The sequence below is a fragment of the Bacillus rossius genome, chromosome 1 (assembly GCF_032445375.1).
Source record: "Bacillus rossius redtenbacheri isolate Brsri chromosome 1, Brsri_v3, whole genome shotgun sequence".
In the NCBI taxonomy this organism is placed as follows: domain Eukaryota; kingdom Metazoa; phylum Arthropoda; class Insecta; order Phasmatodea; family Bacillidae; genus Bacillus; species Bacillus rossius.
The window spans coordinates 2670230-2684363 of NC_086330.1; the positions used below are offsets into that span (position 1 = coordinate 2670230).

General features: G+C 42.5%; 1 protein-coding gene across 1 annotated transcript in view; it reads right to left on the reverse strand.

Moving 5' to 3' along the window:
- The window catches only part of LOC134531146 (mucin-2-like), a 70605-nt gene that overhangs the window by 17546 nt on the left and 38925 nt on the right, over window positions 1-14134 (reverse strand). The window contains exon 8 of the mRNA XM_063366764.1: window positions 6296-6409. Coding sequence (XP_063222834.1) covers window positions 6296-6409 — 114 coding nt within the window. The remainder of the gene's footprint in view (window positions 1-6295; window positions 6410-14134) is intronic.

Below are 14134 nucleotides of genomic sequence, written 5' to 3' on the forward strand. Positions count from 1 at the left end.
TAAAAATCCTAAATGTTTTAAATAATAACTCAAGCTACCATGGTCACTGAAAATGAAACTGTGAAGTAGTCAGTGCTACAACACTTTCCAATTGTAAATGCTTACCCTTTTTTTATTTAATTTATATCTTTATTATGTAACTAATTTTAGCTTACAAGTAGTTCAATTTTATTTTAATGACTTGCTAAGAAAATTTTCATAGTGATTTTGTTTCAAAGTTGGCATGCATTTGGAAGGACGGTCCAGAAAGGACTATAATCGCTGAGACAGAAAATAAAACTGTAAATTTGAATATTGAAAGTGAATTTTTGTATGATTTTAGAGGCTTCAAAAATATTTATATTATATTTTATTTTTATTTGGGCATAGAATTAGTATGTATTTATTAGGAAATAATTAGGTGTATAAAAATATGATAGTCAATCGGACCTATTTTCTTGTGTTGGCGTGCCAGTGTCATGCGCGGAGGGGCAAGAGAGGGGAGAGGTGGACAGACGTGCGAGAGAATGGGCTGACCTGCCAAGAAGTACGCATACGTGTGCGCTTACGCGGTGGGCTTCCACGATGTTTGGTGCGGCAACGGAAACTAAACGCGGAAATGGTTAATGAATTTTTACGTAAAACTGTGGAGTGTGGTTTTGAGTGTCACCCGAAATCGCACCAAGTGATAGAGGCAAGCACTACAAGCTACAATTCACTGCCCTGCGGTGGGTCCGTTAACTACTGTGGCCAGTTTACCGAGATTCACCTGGGCCGGGCTTATTCCCGAGCAGGAGGCATTAAGCGTGCCTGCTCAACCACAGGAGAAGAGAAACGATGCAGCGTTTCAGGTAAGTTTCGTCCCGCCAGTTAAACTACACATTCCGTGTTACACACGTCCTAAGACATGTCAAAGTTGGACATGTCCAGCATTGTTATGAGTGCACTGGAACTGTAATGGACATAAACACCAATAGTGGGACAGAAAAATAAAGTATAAATTTGTTTAAAAATTCATATTAGACCAATGCAGGCAGCCTTTAAATACAGTTTTCAATGGCAGAGCTCATCGGAAAACCCAGGAACTACAGCGCCAGTGTTCCCTACAGGATTTTGTATATTATTGCAAGACAAATTACATAAACACTGTGAGCTTACAGGCAAGAAAATAAGGAAATTTGTGCAAGAATTATTTGTTTTATTCAGTGAATCTACTTTACATGCTAACTACCTACCATTCTAAAGATGATACGATTCCTTATAAGTAGGGATGGGATTCGAGGATTCGTAGGATCCGAGGAGGGATTCGAGGTAGGATTCGAGGTGGGTTTTTAAGAGTTTTAGGTAGTAATTGAAATTGTAGTGCTGGGCGAAGTTCGAAAATTTAGAACCGAACTGAACCCTTACGTTTGGTTCGGTTCGAAACCTCTTAAAATATATTCGAAAAACCGTACGTTCGTTTAAAAAAAATTACGTTTTTCTAATTTTCTAACCCCCATTTGAGACCATTCACAAAACAGCACAACAAAATTCCATTACTTGTAATATTCCGACTTTTATCGCATAATCGTCGCCTCAACAGTTTCAAGCGCAGACAAAATAAAAAAAAATTATTAATCGTCGCATAACTCGCATAGCATTTTTTTCATATAGGCGCGCTTTGTTTTTTGTTTACTTTAGAGATTTTTGTATGCATTTCTCGTACTACGTAATATAAACTATCGTACAAATGCCAAAGGTATTGTCTATTATAGCTTTAACTATAGTGCGTGTACGAGAAGTGTTGTAAAATCACCAAATATTGCGTACCCCATACGTTAAACTAAAGCGCATGTACGAGAACTCTCGTATTTCGGCAAAACAAACGTGATCAAGTTAACACAAGACAAATGCGGTAGGAAATGATTACGTAAATTACTGGGATGTATTTATGTTCTTTGGCCTTTTTGGTTATAACAGTCAGGTACTGAAAATAATAATTTAATCTTGTGTATTAAAAGTACTGGCCAGTAAATTTTACAGTACGGTACTAAGTTGACTAGCGTAGTCGCGGCAGCCATCATTATTTCTCGTGTTTTCTTTTTTCCGACGCAAATTTCTATAACCACACTTCTTACGTTACGTTTACAATATTATTGTTCTTGAGGTCATTTTGGATGAGCAGGCTAACGTCGTTTAAGTTTTCCAAATGGAGAAAAGATAATGGCGACCCAGATGACCCAGAACCACCCCAAAAAATGTTTAAAGTTTCTTCTGACGAGCAGCATTCTTCCAAGAAAACAGCAACTGCAGTCAGCGGGTTTTGTAATGTAGATAGGTAACTTAATTCACATTCGACTTTTTTTTAATGTCCTATTAAAAAGTTTTACTTATTAAAAAAGTTAGGTTATGTCTACCACAAAAAATATGTTATGTGGCCTTATGCTGAATGTTCGTCATCTTTATGATAATATATTCTTTTTAAATGAAGGTTAGTGTACACTGAAAAAGGAAGATAGTCTTTTTGAAATTTAGATGGAACTTATTCATGAATTAAAAGTAAGTGTGTCTGTCTGTGTGTGTGTGTGTGTGTCTGTGTGTGTGTGTGTATAAAGAATATATATATATATATATATAAAGAAATTAAATGCTAAATTATTTTCTCTAAACTGTTTTATTTCCTTCATTATTTATTGCATAAACTTTACTTATAAAATGTTTTGCAATGTTTTAATAAAGCTAACCTATATAATGTTTTAAATTTACATATGGCTGGAGAACCTTTCGTTCTCACCATTCAGTGAAAGACCAAAATGCTGGTGGCCGGTTCATTTTAATGCAAAACAATTAATTTCTGTATGAGGTTGTTCGGCTCGAAATTTTTTTTCTATGGTTCGATTCAGTTCGGTTGGGTTCGAAACCAGAGAACTGAGGTTCGTCCAGCTCTAGAAAATTGTATACCTAAACTATATTATGAAGGTATATACATAAGATTAACTATGCTGCATTTTGTTAATTAGCATAACTACTCAATCATTTCCAACCTTCAATAATGTAACATTGCAAAAAAAAAAAAACGTAACTTTTATTAAATGGTGTCTGTTATACAAACGTATTTTATTGAAAACATAGGAAGGATTAATTTAACAGAGAATTAGACAGATGCAAACTTACGTTTTTTTTGGTGGTTTCTATTTTATATCAGGTGTATACCACTTATTTTATAATTTTATAAATACACATGTGATTTTTTTTAATACATAGGCCTATGTAGTTTTTTAAAATAAATGTGTGATTTTTTTTAATAACATGTGAAGTTTAGTGTGGGACTGGGATTCGAGATTCAATGACAAACACTGAGGATTCGAACAAGGATTCGGATTCGACCAAAATGTGGATTCGTCCCATCCCTACTTATAAGTTATGGTTCCTTGGAGTATAAGAATTGATGGATCCGATTACAGGTGGGTTCAAAGACTAAATATTCCCATCGATATATAAAACATTTTGAATGAAATTTTTTTTTTTCAATCTTAATACAGTGAAACCTCGTTAATAAAATACCGGTTATTTCAAAGTTCGCATTTATTCGAACACTTTTAATTCCCCTTCAGACTGTGATAGCATATTTAATGTCAATCAATACGGTTAATACGAAATATTCGTTATTAAGTATTACGAAGTAACCTCACGTCCGCTCACATAGTGTACTATTGTTTTATTATCGGATAAACCGAATGAAATTTTATAACAAGAATCACACACTTTAATCACGTGCACGCAGCTTCACTATAATTCTGTTAACGGCAAATAATTTGTACGGTAAATGGTCTACAGTCAAACCTCTATCTATCGAACTCGCCTGTATAGATTGTCCGTGTTTATCGTATACTTTCTACGGTCCCGGCAAAATTGCCATACAACTAAGGTTAAAAAAGTCAGTTTGTACCGATGTTCGAATTATCGTTTTGTCCACATTGATCGTACAAAATATGTGGTCCCGTCACTATAAATTATAATAGATGATCATTTAACCATAAAGATTTTGCAGAAATAACCATTTCTTAGAAAGAAACCGTCATAAAAACAGTAACGATAGTATACAGTAGTAAAAATCAACTTAAATCTGCAGCCAAGTAATGGAGCACGTAAATATGAAGAAAAGACAAATGAACAACAACTTACGAAAAAATTGGATGATGTACCATAACTACAGTACAAACCCAATTGTTATCCTAAGATAATTACCATAAATAGAACTAAAGATTCTTTGTCGATACCATAATTACTACAGAAGCACGATAGCTACCTCATTTGCACTACAGTTACCGTAACAACCAAGATGTATGTGACGGTAATGTATTTATTTATGACATATTAAAAATAAAGAACATTATTGAAAAATAGGATGTTAAATTTTTATATGTACGTTTGGCACATTTTGCGAAGAAATAATGCAATCTGAAAAAATGCAGTACTACTACGAAAAGCAAAAAGGGTAATCGTGGATTTTTAGCTTATGGCAGTCTCTCTTGTTTTTCAGTAATATCGGCCGAAAATTAACAAGCGTATCGGAAGTCGGCAGAATTGCCGATTCAACTAAATATTGGCAAAATCGGCTTCTTCAGTACAGCTCTACATTTGATGACATGAGTAAACATATTTCAGACTTCAGGATATTGAAAAAGACTTTAATTTCCATGTAGATTTATTGTGCGTATGTTTTTTTTTGCAAGTGTAAATTGAATTAAGTAAAATACTTCCATTTTTATTTATTTTCCAACTGATTTAACTTTAATGACAAGTAACTGATATATTTCTGACACTAATTTTGAGGTTGAAATATTTTTTAAAAATTCTTAGAGTGAAGTCCACTTCAGCATTAATTGTCTTGGAAAATGTTCTGGCTGCTAGTGATGTAGACACTGATGTCTTGTCTTCCTTCAACAAACTTTGCAGTGCAGTAAAGGACATTTATGCAACTAAAAAAGTGCAGAAAAAAATCAATGAATTTTTCAAGCCTCTTTAATTCTCTATTTGACTAATTTTCGAGTAAAAAATCAATACTTGATTTTGTTGATTATTATTGTGAGCATATGCACCTGTTAATACAAACCTCGTTAATACAAACTGCAAAATTTTAGGTCTCTTCAGGTTTGTATTAAAGAGGTTTCACTGTATTTGAATTTGATATTCATATTCAAGAATATTTTGCAAATTGTATTTAAATTTGATTCAATGTAAAAAAAAATTCCATTCCAGTGGGTTACAAACATGTCATCATTTAAAACTTTATTTCCTTCTCAATTCTTGGCCTCCATTTCCTAACCGTTTCAAATGGACACATGAAGCGAAGCCAGCATGGGACATGTGCCACACTCAGTTCTGTCAGGTACTCTTGAATGTTTCTGCGAGGAATTATAAGAAACCAGTGAAAATCAATTCTGCATCTACTTTAAGAATCACTGGCAACATCCCATTATTTATTTACTTACAACATGAAATTTTTCACACTTCTTTGTAACTTTGGAATTTAATCCAAAAGTAAATAAATAATGTGTTTTATAGCATAATCATCGCACACGCATAATGGTCGCACCGTTATTTTAGGACATCAAACTTCGGAAAAAAATTTTTTCGCGTGATGTTATTAGATTCCGAGCGTTTTGTGTAAGCATTTTTCCAGTATAAAACAATGTATTTTAAAGTAGAAATCTAATATTCATTCCGATATTACCACCTAATTATTTAATTAACAGAAATACGAATTTGTCTGATGTGTCAATTTTCTTTTAAAGACATTTTCAAACGTTATAACCTTATCTTTTCGTCTACGTCGTCGCTGTGTACCACATATAAAAATGTAGCCAGCGCTAGTTGGCATCATTCATGTTTGGTTATGTTGCTTTCCGTATAGAGTGTGCATACGTAGTCGAATATTGATACAGATAGCACATCGATTGCATACTTTGCGCATGCTCTACGCCATGCTGAGTTAACCACATTCGATACCCCGCGCTTTCTCGTGATGTGTACTACGATAGTTATGCGTTCCGACTCGCATTCGCGTTTCAGTTTTTGTTTTTCTATTTAAAGTTGAACAAAATGTTTTTGTTGCATGACATTAATTTAAATTGTTTGGCGTGCATTTGTATACTCTACTTTTTTAAATAATAGTACTTTCCATGCATAAGTTTTGTTTTTAAAAATAATTTTACCCCAAAAAAAATTCTTTTTTCGCTAAATAATCGCACCCTTACTTTTGAAACTTTATTTTAGTATGAAATGTGCTACGACAGGGCAAGTCCCTGTGATGGAGCGGAGTGGCGGCACGCACCTCGGAGGTGCAACTGAGAGACAGAAGGGGCAGCTCCCCGGACTCCTCCAGCAGGTTGTGGATGGGCGACGGAGTCAGCGCCAGGCGCGGACTCGACTCCCCAAACAGGTTCTTCTGCAAGCCAAACATGCACCTCTCCATAGCACACAACACTCCACTTGACTGTAGCAACAACTAGCGATTACCTGCTTCAAGCAAGATCAGGGTCGGGTCATAATGTGCACATTCATATCTTTCTACACACACACACACACACATACTAACTAAATAGGAAATCAAGTAGGATATTACGCAGACATTAATTTTCTGTATAAACATACTGTTACAAACGCAAGAGACAAGACCAGGTTCGGAGTCGGCTGACGGCCACTGACTTCACGCGCCGTGCATTGACGTAAGGCATGCCACACGTGCCTGGCCGGATTACAAGAATCCTAGCTAACTAAAACCTTCTGCTCCCCACACACCATCCAGCCTCGGACTATTGTGATCTTTAGCAACCTTGTGATTCTGGGCTTACAGAGGCCGTTGCGAGGAGTGGGGTGAATAAGTGACGCTGTTCTAGGTTTTTTCGGGCATCGGGTCGGCCCGGGTTGTTGCAACACGTCACAGCCGCTCTCGTCCTTCGAGAAGGGCACCACGGGTATATAAGCAACAATACCGGCCACCACGGCAGTTCCGAGGGATCTGAGAGTTCTGAGAGCAAGGAAGGAGTCTCCCCCTCGGGGAGAGATACCAGCTACACCCAAGCAATCAGCGAGACGAGAAGAAGGCAAGTGGCCCTTGCTGAGCGAACCGGACCTATCGGGAGGCGATACCTGCGAGAAGGCCTGGCGAGTCAGTCGGGTGCTACGAGCGATAGTTGAGGACTGTACTGCGGCGCGGTGTGGGTGTGTGTGCGAAGGAAGCAGACAGAGGCGGACCGAAGAGCGAGCTACTGTTGTCGAGCCAAGCTCCAGTGGTAAGTGTTAATGTTTGAAAGACCAGTATAAGCCTAATTGTTGTGGACAGAAAAATTGAGTGCAGTAATTAAATATATAGTGTAGACATTAGTAATAAAAAAAACTGTACTAATTAATTGATCTATCCCTTACGAACCCAGTAGTTGGGTATTTTAATCATATCACGTATTATTTATAAAGTTTGATTAAATACATTAGTGATATTTACAAACATAATTTTCTACATTAATTGTACTATTATACATGATTTACTCTGCAGTAAAATATATACCTACACTACATATCTATTTTCAACACCAAATATTTTACTGATTCAACCCTTAGCAAAATTAAAACACCAAAGATAATCAACGTTTTATTTTCTTTTATTATCTTATTGATACCGAAGGTGTTAGGGACAGAAACACAGACCACACAAATCTAAAACAAAGGGAAAGTATTGGCCATAATAGCTTATAATAGCATCTGGCTGGAAAGATTTAGGATAACCATTTAAAAACGAAATCAGGATAGCCAGGTCCAGTAGTAAACCTTGAACCACCCAGATGCAAGAAGTATTTGTGATGTCTACCTCCATTCATGTTTACCTTTCTTGCCATCATTTACAAAACAATTTGGCAACTTTCAGTTCATCTTTACCTTGAAATAATCATGATATGAGACAGACTACATTTTCTTTTGTGATTGATAATTAACAATAATGGTACAAAAACACCAACATAATCTCTATTAAATAAACCTTTTGAAAAACATAATTCCAAAATAATTTTAAAAAAAGTAGTTTTCACCATTAATTGCATCAGAATCAGTAAACAAATGTATCAGCGAAAAAAGTTACATTCAAAATATATACAAAGAGTCCATCGTGAATCTAAAAGTAACTTTTTGATTTGAATTTTTCTTTTATTTCTTTACAAAATAACAAGATATTCAATGTCAGAATAATTTGAAGTTGTGGTAGTCTTTAGTGAACTTAAAATTGGCATGACGTTAATAGGTTATATATGCAGCTTTGGATTATTTTGAGTTGTAGAAGCACAAAAGTTTAAGTTAACAGTGTAGCAAAAATAAGCATTAAAATATTCAACACAATAAACGCAATACAGTTTACGTACTACTTATATTTCTACATACTACATGTCTTTGATTTTGGAAAAGATTCGCAGGGACTAAAGACAAGGTATTAAGCTAATGTACTGACTTTTCAGTATGAAGATTATTTTCACCTGCTACTAGAACAAATCTATGATATATTTCTGGAGCCGCACTCAATTAGACACACTTAGGGAAGGCAAAAGACCTAGGAAACATTATATGAAGTAAAATCATCTTCTGCCCATGATGAATGTTCATTTAAAAAGAATTAAATAAATGGAGTGAAATGATAGAAGTAAACAGTTGTAAGGTCTGTGGCAACCAAAAGGCACAGAGTTGAATTTAAAAAGGGGGTTACCTCTAAAAGTGCACACGGAGGAACACACAGGTTGTTAGCGACCCAGACCTCAGGCAATGTATCCAGAGTGCAGGGTAACACTAAGCTCACCACACACTTATTCTGTAAGCACACTAAGTGGCCCTGAGGACGAACGGCCAAAACTAATGGGGGTCACCAGTACGCCAAAACTAATGAGGGTCACCAGTACGATCTCCGACCAGGCCAGAGAGTTTTAAAACTAAGAAGTTTTCGTTCCAGGACTGAGAATTACTGGCTGTTGTGTGTAGCGAGTAGCGACCGATACGAGCGCTTCACGGAGGGGGGAGGCAGGCGGGGACCCACAACGTGAACACTGGTAGCAAGTAGCGACCGCAACAAGCTTTTCACGGAGGGGGGAGGCAGGTGGGCACCCACAACATGAACACTGGTAGCTAGTAGCGACCGCTACAAGCACTCCACAGAGGGGGGAGGCAGGTGGGCACCCACAACATGAACACTGGTAGCTAGTAGCGACCGCTACAAGCACTCCACAGAGGGGGTAGGCAGGTGGGCACCCACAACATGAACACTGGTAGCAAGTAGCGACCGCAACAAGCTTTTCACGGAGGGGGGAGGCAGGTGGGCACCCACAACATGAACACTGGTAGCTAGTAGCGACCGCTACAAGCACTCCACAGAGGGGGGAGGCAGGTGGGCACCCACAACATGAACACTGGTAGCTAGTAGCGACCACTACAAGCACTCCACAGAGGGGGTAGGCAGGTGGGCACCCACAACATGAACACTGGTAGCAAGTAGGGACCGCAACAAGCTTTTCACGGAGGGGGGAGGCAGGTGGGCACCCACAACATGAACACTGGTAGCTAGTAGCGACCGCTACAAGCACTCCACAGAGGGGGGAGGCAGGTGGGCACCCACAACATGAACACTGGTAGCTAGTAGCGACCGCTACAAGCACTCCACAGAGGGGGTAGGCAGGTGGGCACCCACAACATGAACACTGGTAGCAAGTAGCGACCGCAACAAGCTTTTCACGGAGGGGGGAGGCAGGTGGGCACCCACAACATGAACACTGGTAGCTAGTAGCGACCGCTACAAGCACTCCACAGAGGGGGGAGGCAGGTGGGCACCCACAACATGAACACTGGTAGCAAGTAGCGACTGCTACAAGCACTCCACAGAGAAGGTAGGCAGGTGGGCACCCACAACATGAACACTGGTAGCAAGTAGCGACCGCAACAAGCTTTTCACGGAGGGGGGAGGCAGGTGGGCACCCACAACATGAACACTGGTAGCTAGTAGCGACCGCTACAAGCACTCCACAGAGGATGGAGGCAGGTGGGCACCCACAACATGAACACTGGTAGCTAGTAGCGACCGCTACAAGCACTCCACAGAGGGGGGAGGCAGGTGGGCACCCACAACATGAACACTGGTAGCAAGTAGCGACCGCTACAAGCACTCCACAGAGGGGGGAGGCAGGTGGGCACCCACAACATGAACACGGGTAGCTAGTAGCGACCGCTACAAGCACTCCACAGAGGGGGGAGGCAGGTGGGCACACACAACATAAACACTGGTAGCAAATAGCAACCGCTACAAGCACTCCACGGAAGGGGGAGGCAGGGTGGCACCCACAACATAAAAACTGGTAGCAAGTAGCGACCGCAAAAGCACTCCACGGAAGGGGGAGGCAGGGTGGCACACACAACATAAAAACTGGTAGCAAGTAGCTACCGCTACAAGCACTCCACGGAGGGGGGAGGCAGGTGGGCACCCACAACATGAACACTGGTAGCAAGTAGCGACCGCTACAAGCACTCCACAGAGGGGGGAGGCAGGTGGGCACCCACAACATGAACACTGGTAGCAAGTAGCGACCGCTACAAGCACTCCACAGAGGGGGGAGGCAGGTGGGCACCCACAACATGAACACTGGTAGCAAGTAGCGACCGCTACAAGCACTCCACAGAGGGGGGAGGCAGGTGGGCACCCACAACATGAACACTGGTAGCAAGTAGCGACCGCTACAAGCACTCCACAGAGGGGGGAGGCAGGTGGGCACCCACAACATGAACACTGGTAGCAAGTAGCGACCGCTACAAGCACTCCACAGAGGGGGGAGGCAGGTGGGCACCCACAACATGAACACGGGTAGCAAGTAGCGACCGCTACAAGCACTCCACAGAGGGGGGAGGCAGGTGGGCACCCACAACATGAACACTGGTAGCAAGTAGCGACCGCTACAAGCACTCCACAGAGGGGGGAGGCAGGTGGGCACCCACAACATGAACACTGGTAGCAAGTAGCGACCGCTACAAGCACTCCACAGAGGGGGGAGGCAGGTGGGCACTCACAACATGAACACTGGTAGCAAGTAGCGACCGCTACAAGCACTCCACAGAGGGGGGAGGCAGGTGGGCACCCACAACATGAACACGGGTAGCAAGTAGCGACCGCTACAAGCACTCCACAGAGGGGGTAGGCAGGTGGGCACCCACAACATGAACACTGGTAGCAAGTAGCGACCGCTACAAGCACTCCACAGAGGGGGGAGGCAGGTGGGCACCCACAACATGAACACTGGTAGCAAGTAGCGACCGCTACAAGCACTCCACAGAGGGGGTAGGCAGGTGGGCACCCACAACATGAACACTGGTAGCAAGTAGCGACCGCTACAAGCACTCCACAGAGGGGGGAGGCAGGTGGGCACCCACAACATGAACACTGGTAGCAAGTAGCGACCGCTACAAGCACTCCACAGAGGGGGTAGGCAGGTGGGCACCCACAACATGAACACTGGTAGCAAGTAGCGACCGCTACAAGCACTCCACAGAGGGGGGAGGCAGGTGGGCACCCACAACATGAACACTGGTAGCAAGTAGCGACCGCTACAAGCACTCCACAGAGGGGGGAGGCAGGTGGGCACCCACAACATGAACACTGGTAGCAAGTAGCGACCGCTACAAGCACTCCACAGAGGGGGGAGGCAGGTGGGCACCCACAACATGAACACGGGTAGCAAGTAGCGACCGCTACAAGCACTCCACAGAGGGGGTAGGCAGGTGGGCACCCACAACATGAACACTGGTAGCAAGTAGCGACCGCTACAAGCACTCCACAGAGGGGGGAGGCAGGTGGGCACCCACAACATGAACACGGGTAGCTAGTAGCAACCGCTACAAGCACTCCACAGAGGGGGTAGGCAGGTGGGCACCCACAACATGAACACTGGTAGCAAGTAGCAACCGCTACAAGCACTCCACAGAGGGGGGAGGCAGGTGGGCACCCACAACATGAACACTGGTAGCAAGTAGTGACCGCTACAAGCACTCCACAGAGGGGGGAGGCAGGTGGGCACCCACAACATGAACACTGGTAGCAAGTAGCGACCGCTACAAGCACTCTACAGAGGGGGGAGGCAGGTGGGCACCCACAACATGAACACGGGTAGCAAGTAGCGACCGCTACAAGCACTCCACAGAGGGGGGAGGCAGGTGGGCACCCACAACATGAACACTGGTAGCAAGTAGCGACCGCTACAAGCACTCCACAGAGGGGGTAGGCAGGTGGGCACCCACAACATGAACACTGGTAGCAAGTAGCGACCGCTACAAGCACTCCACAGAGGGGGGAGGCAGGTGGGCACCCACAACATGAACACGGGTAGCTAGTAGCAACCGCTACAAGCACTCCACAGAGGGGGTAGGCAGGTGGGCACCCACAACATGAACACTGGTAGCAAGTAGCAACCGCTACAAGCACTCCACAGAGGGGGGAGGCAGGTGGGCACCCACAACATGAACACTGGTAGCAAGTAGTGACCGCTACAAGCACTCCACAGAGGGGGGAGGCAGGTGGGCACCCACAACATGAACACTGGTAGCAAGTAGCGACCGCTACAAGCACTCTACAGAGGGGGGAGGCAGGTGGGCACCCACAACATGAACACGGGTAGCAAGTAGCGACCGCTACAAGCACTCCACAGAGGGGGGAGGCAGGTGGGCACCCACAACATGAACACTGGTAGCTAGTAGCGACCGCTACAAGCACTCCACAGAGGGGGCAGGCAGGTGGGCACCCACAACATGAACACTGGTAGCAAGTAGCGACCGCTACAAGCACTCCACAGAGGGGGGAGGCAGGTGGGCACCCACAACATGAACACGGGTAGCAAGTAGCGACCGCTACAAGCACTCCACAGAGGGGGGAGGCAGGTGGGCACCCACAACATGAACACTGGTAGCAAGTAGCGACCGCTACAAGCACTCCACAGAGGGGGGAGGCAGGTGGGCACCCACAACATGAACACTGGTGTTATCTTTAAAAGATTTGTGCAATGGGAGTGCATGACTTGATGTAAGTTTTTGGACATACGCCATTGCTAAGAACTTTTTCTGTTGAAGAAAAACTAATAAATAAAATAAATAAATAAAAATAAAAATAAAAATACTCAAAAAAATATACAAAAAACACACAAAATTAAGCAAACAATTGCTGTTGTCAACAAGGATATGAACACCACAAAATATTCCGAAACAGGAATATGGTCAGCAAACAAAGAAAAAACAAAGAAAAATGTACTAAGAGAACGAAAAAATCCCCACAAATGATGACAACACAAAAATATTGAAACCCAAAATAATTCAGCACAACAGTTGAAACGAGACAAAAAACATGACAAAACGAAAAAACAAACAAATACAATAGTTTTACCTAAACAGAAACAAGCGACGTTTCGGGAACTGCTATCTGCTCCCGTCCTCAGGCAGAGACGCACATGGCACGGAAACACAGGTGCGACTGAGAAGGGGCTGGAAAATGAGGGTATTTATCAGAGAAAGGGCTACATCTTGCTCAGCCAATGACAGACGAGCTGTCTCCCCATTGGCTGTGCACCATGTAGTTAAAGCGGATTGGTTATGGTGGGTTGAGTATTGGCTATTGTTTTTTGCTGCAGGGATGTTTCTCTCTTTATCAAAGGGATCCACATATTTTTTAATTCAATGCTCTGCTGGCTGAAAATATTTTTATTGCTAATAATGAAGGCTGATTCTTTGATTTTCCTTTTTATTTTATCGGATTCCTGTATGAGTGGTGTGGAGTCTTCCCAGAGAATTTTGTGGCTATTTTCCCATGTATGTTCAGCAAGTCTGGATTTTAGGGTTTCACCCTTCTTGCAGTTGTTTTTGTGTTCTTTGATTCGGGTGGATAGAGCTCTGCCAGTTTCACCTATGTACATGTGGCCACATTCACAGGGGATTTGATACACACAGTTGTGAGTTTGTAATTTTTCTGTGGCTGGTTTCACCTTGGTAACAATACTTTTAATAGTAGATTTAGAACGGAATGCTGTTTGAAGTCCATATTTATTTCCTAGGCGTCTTATTTTTTCTGAAAGCCCTTGAACATATGGAATAACTAGGGTTCCTGCAGGTTTCT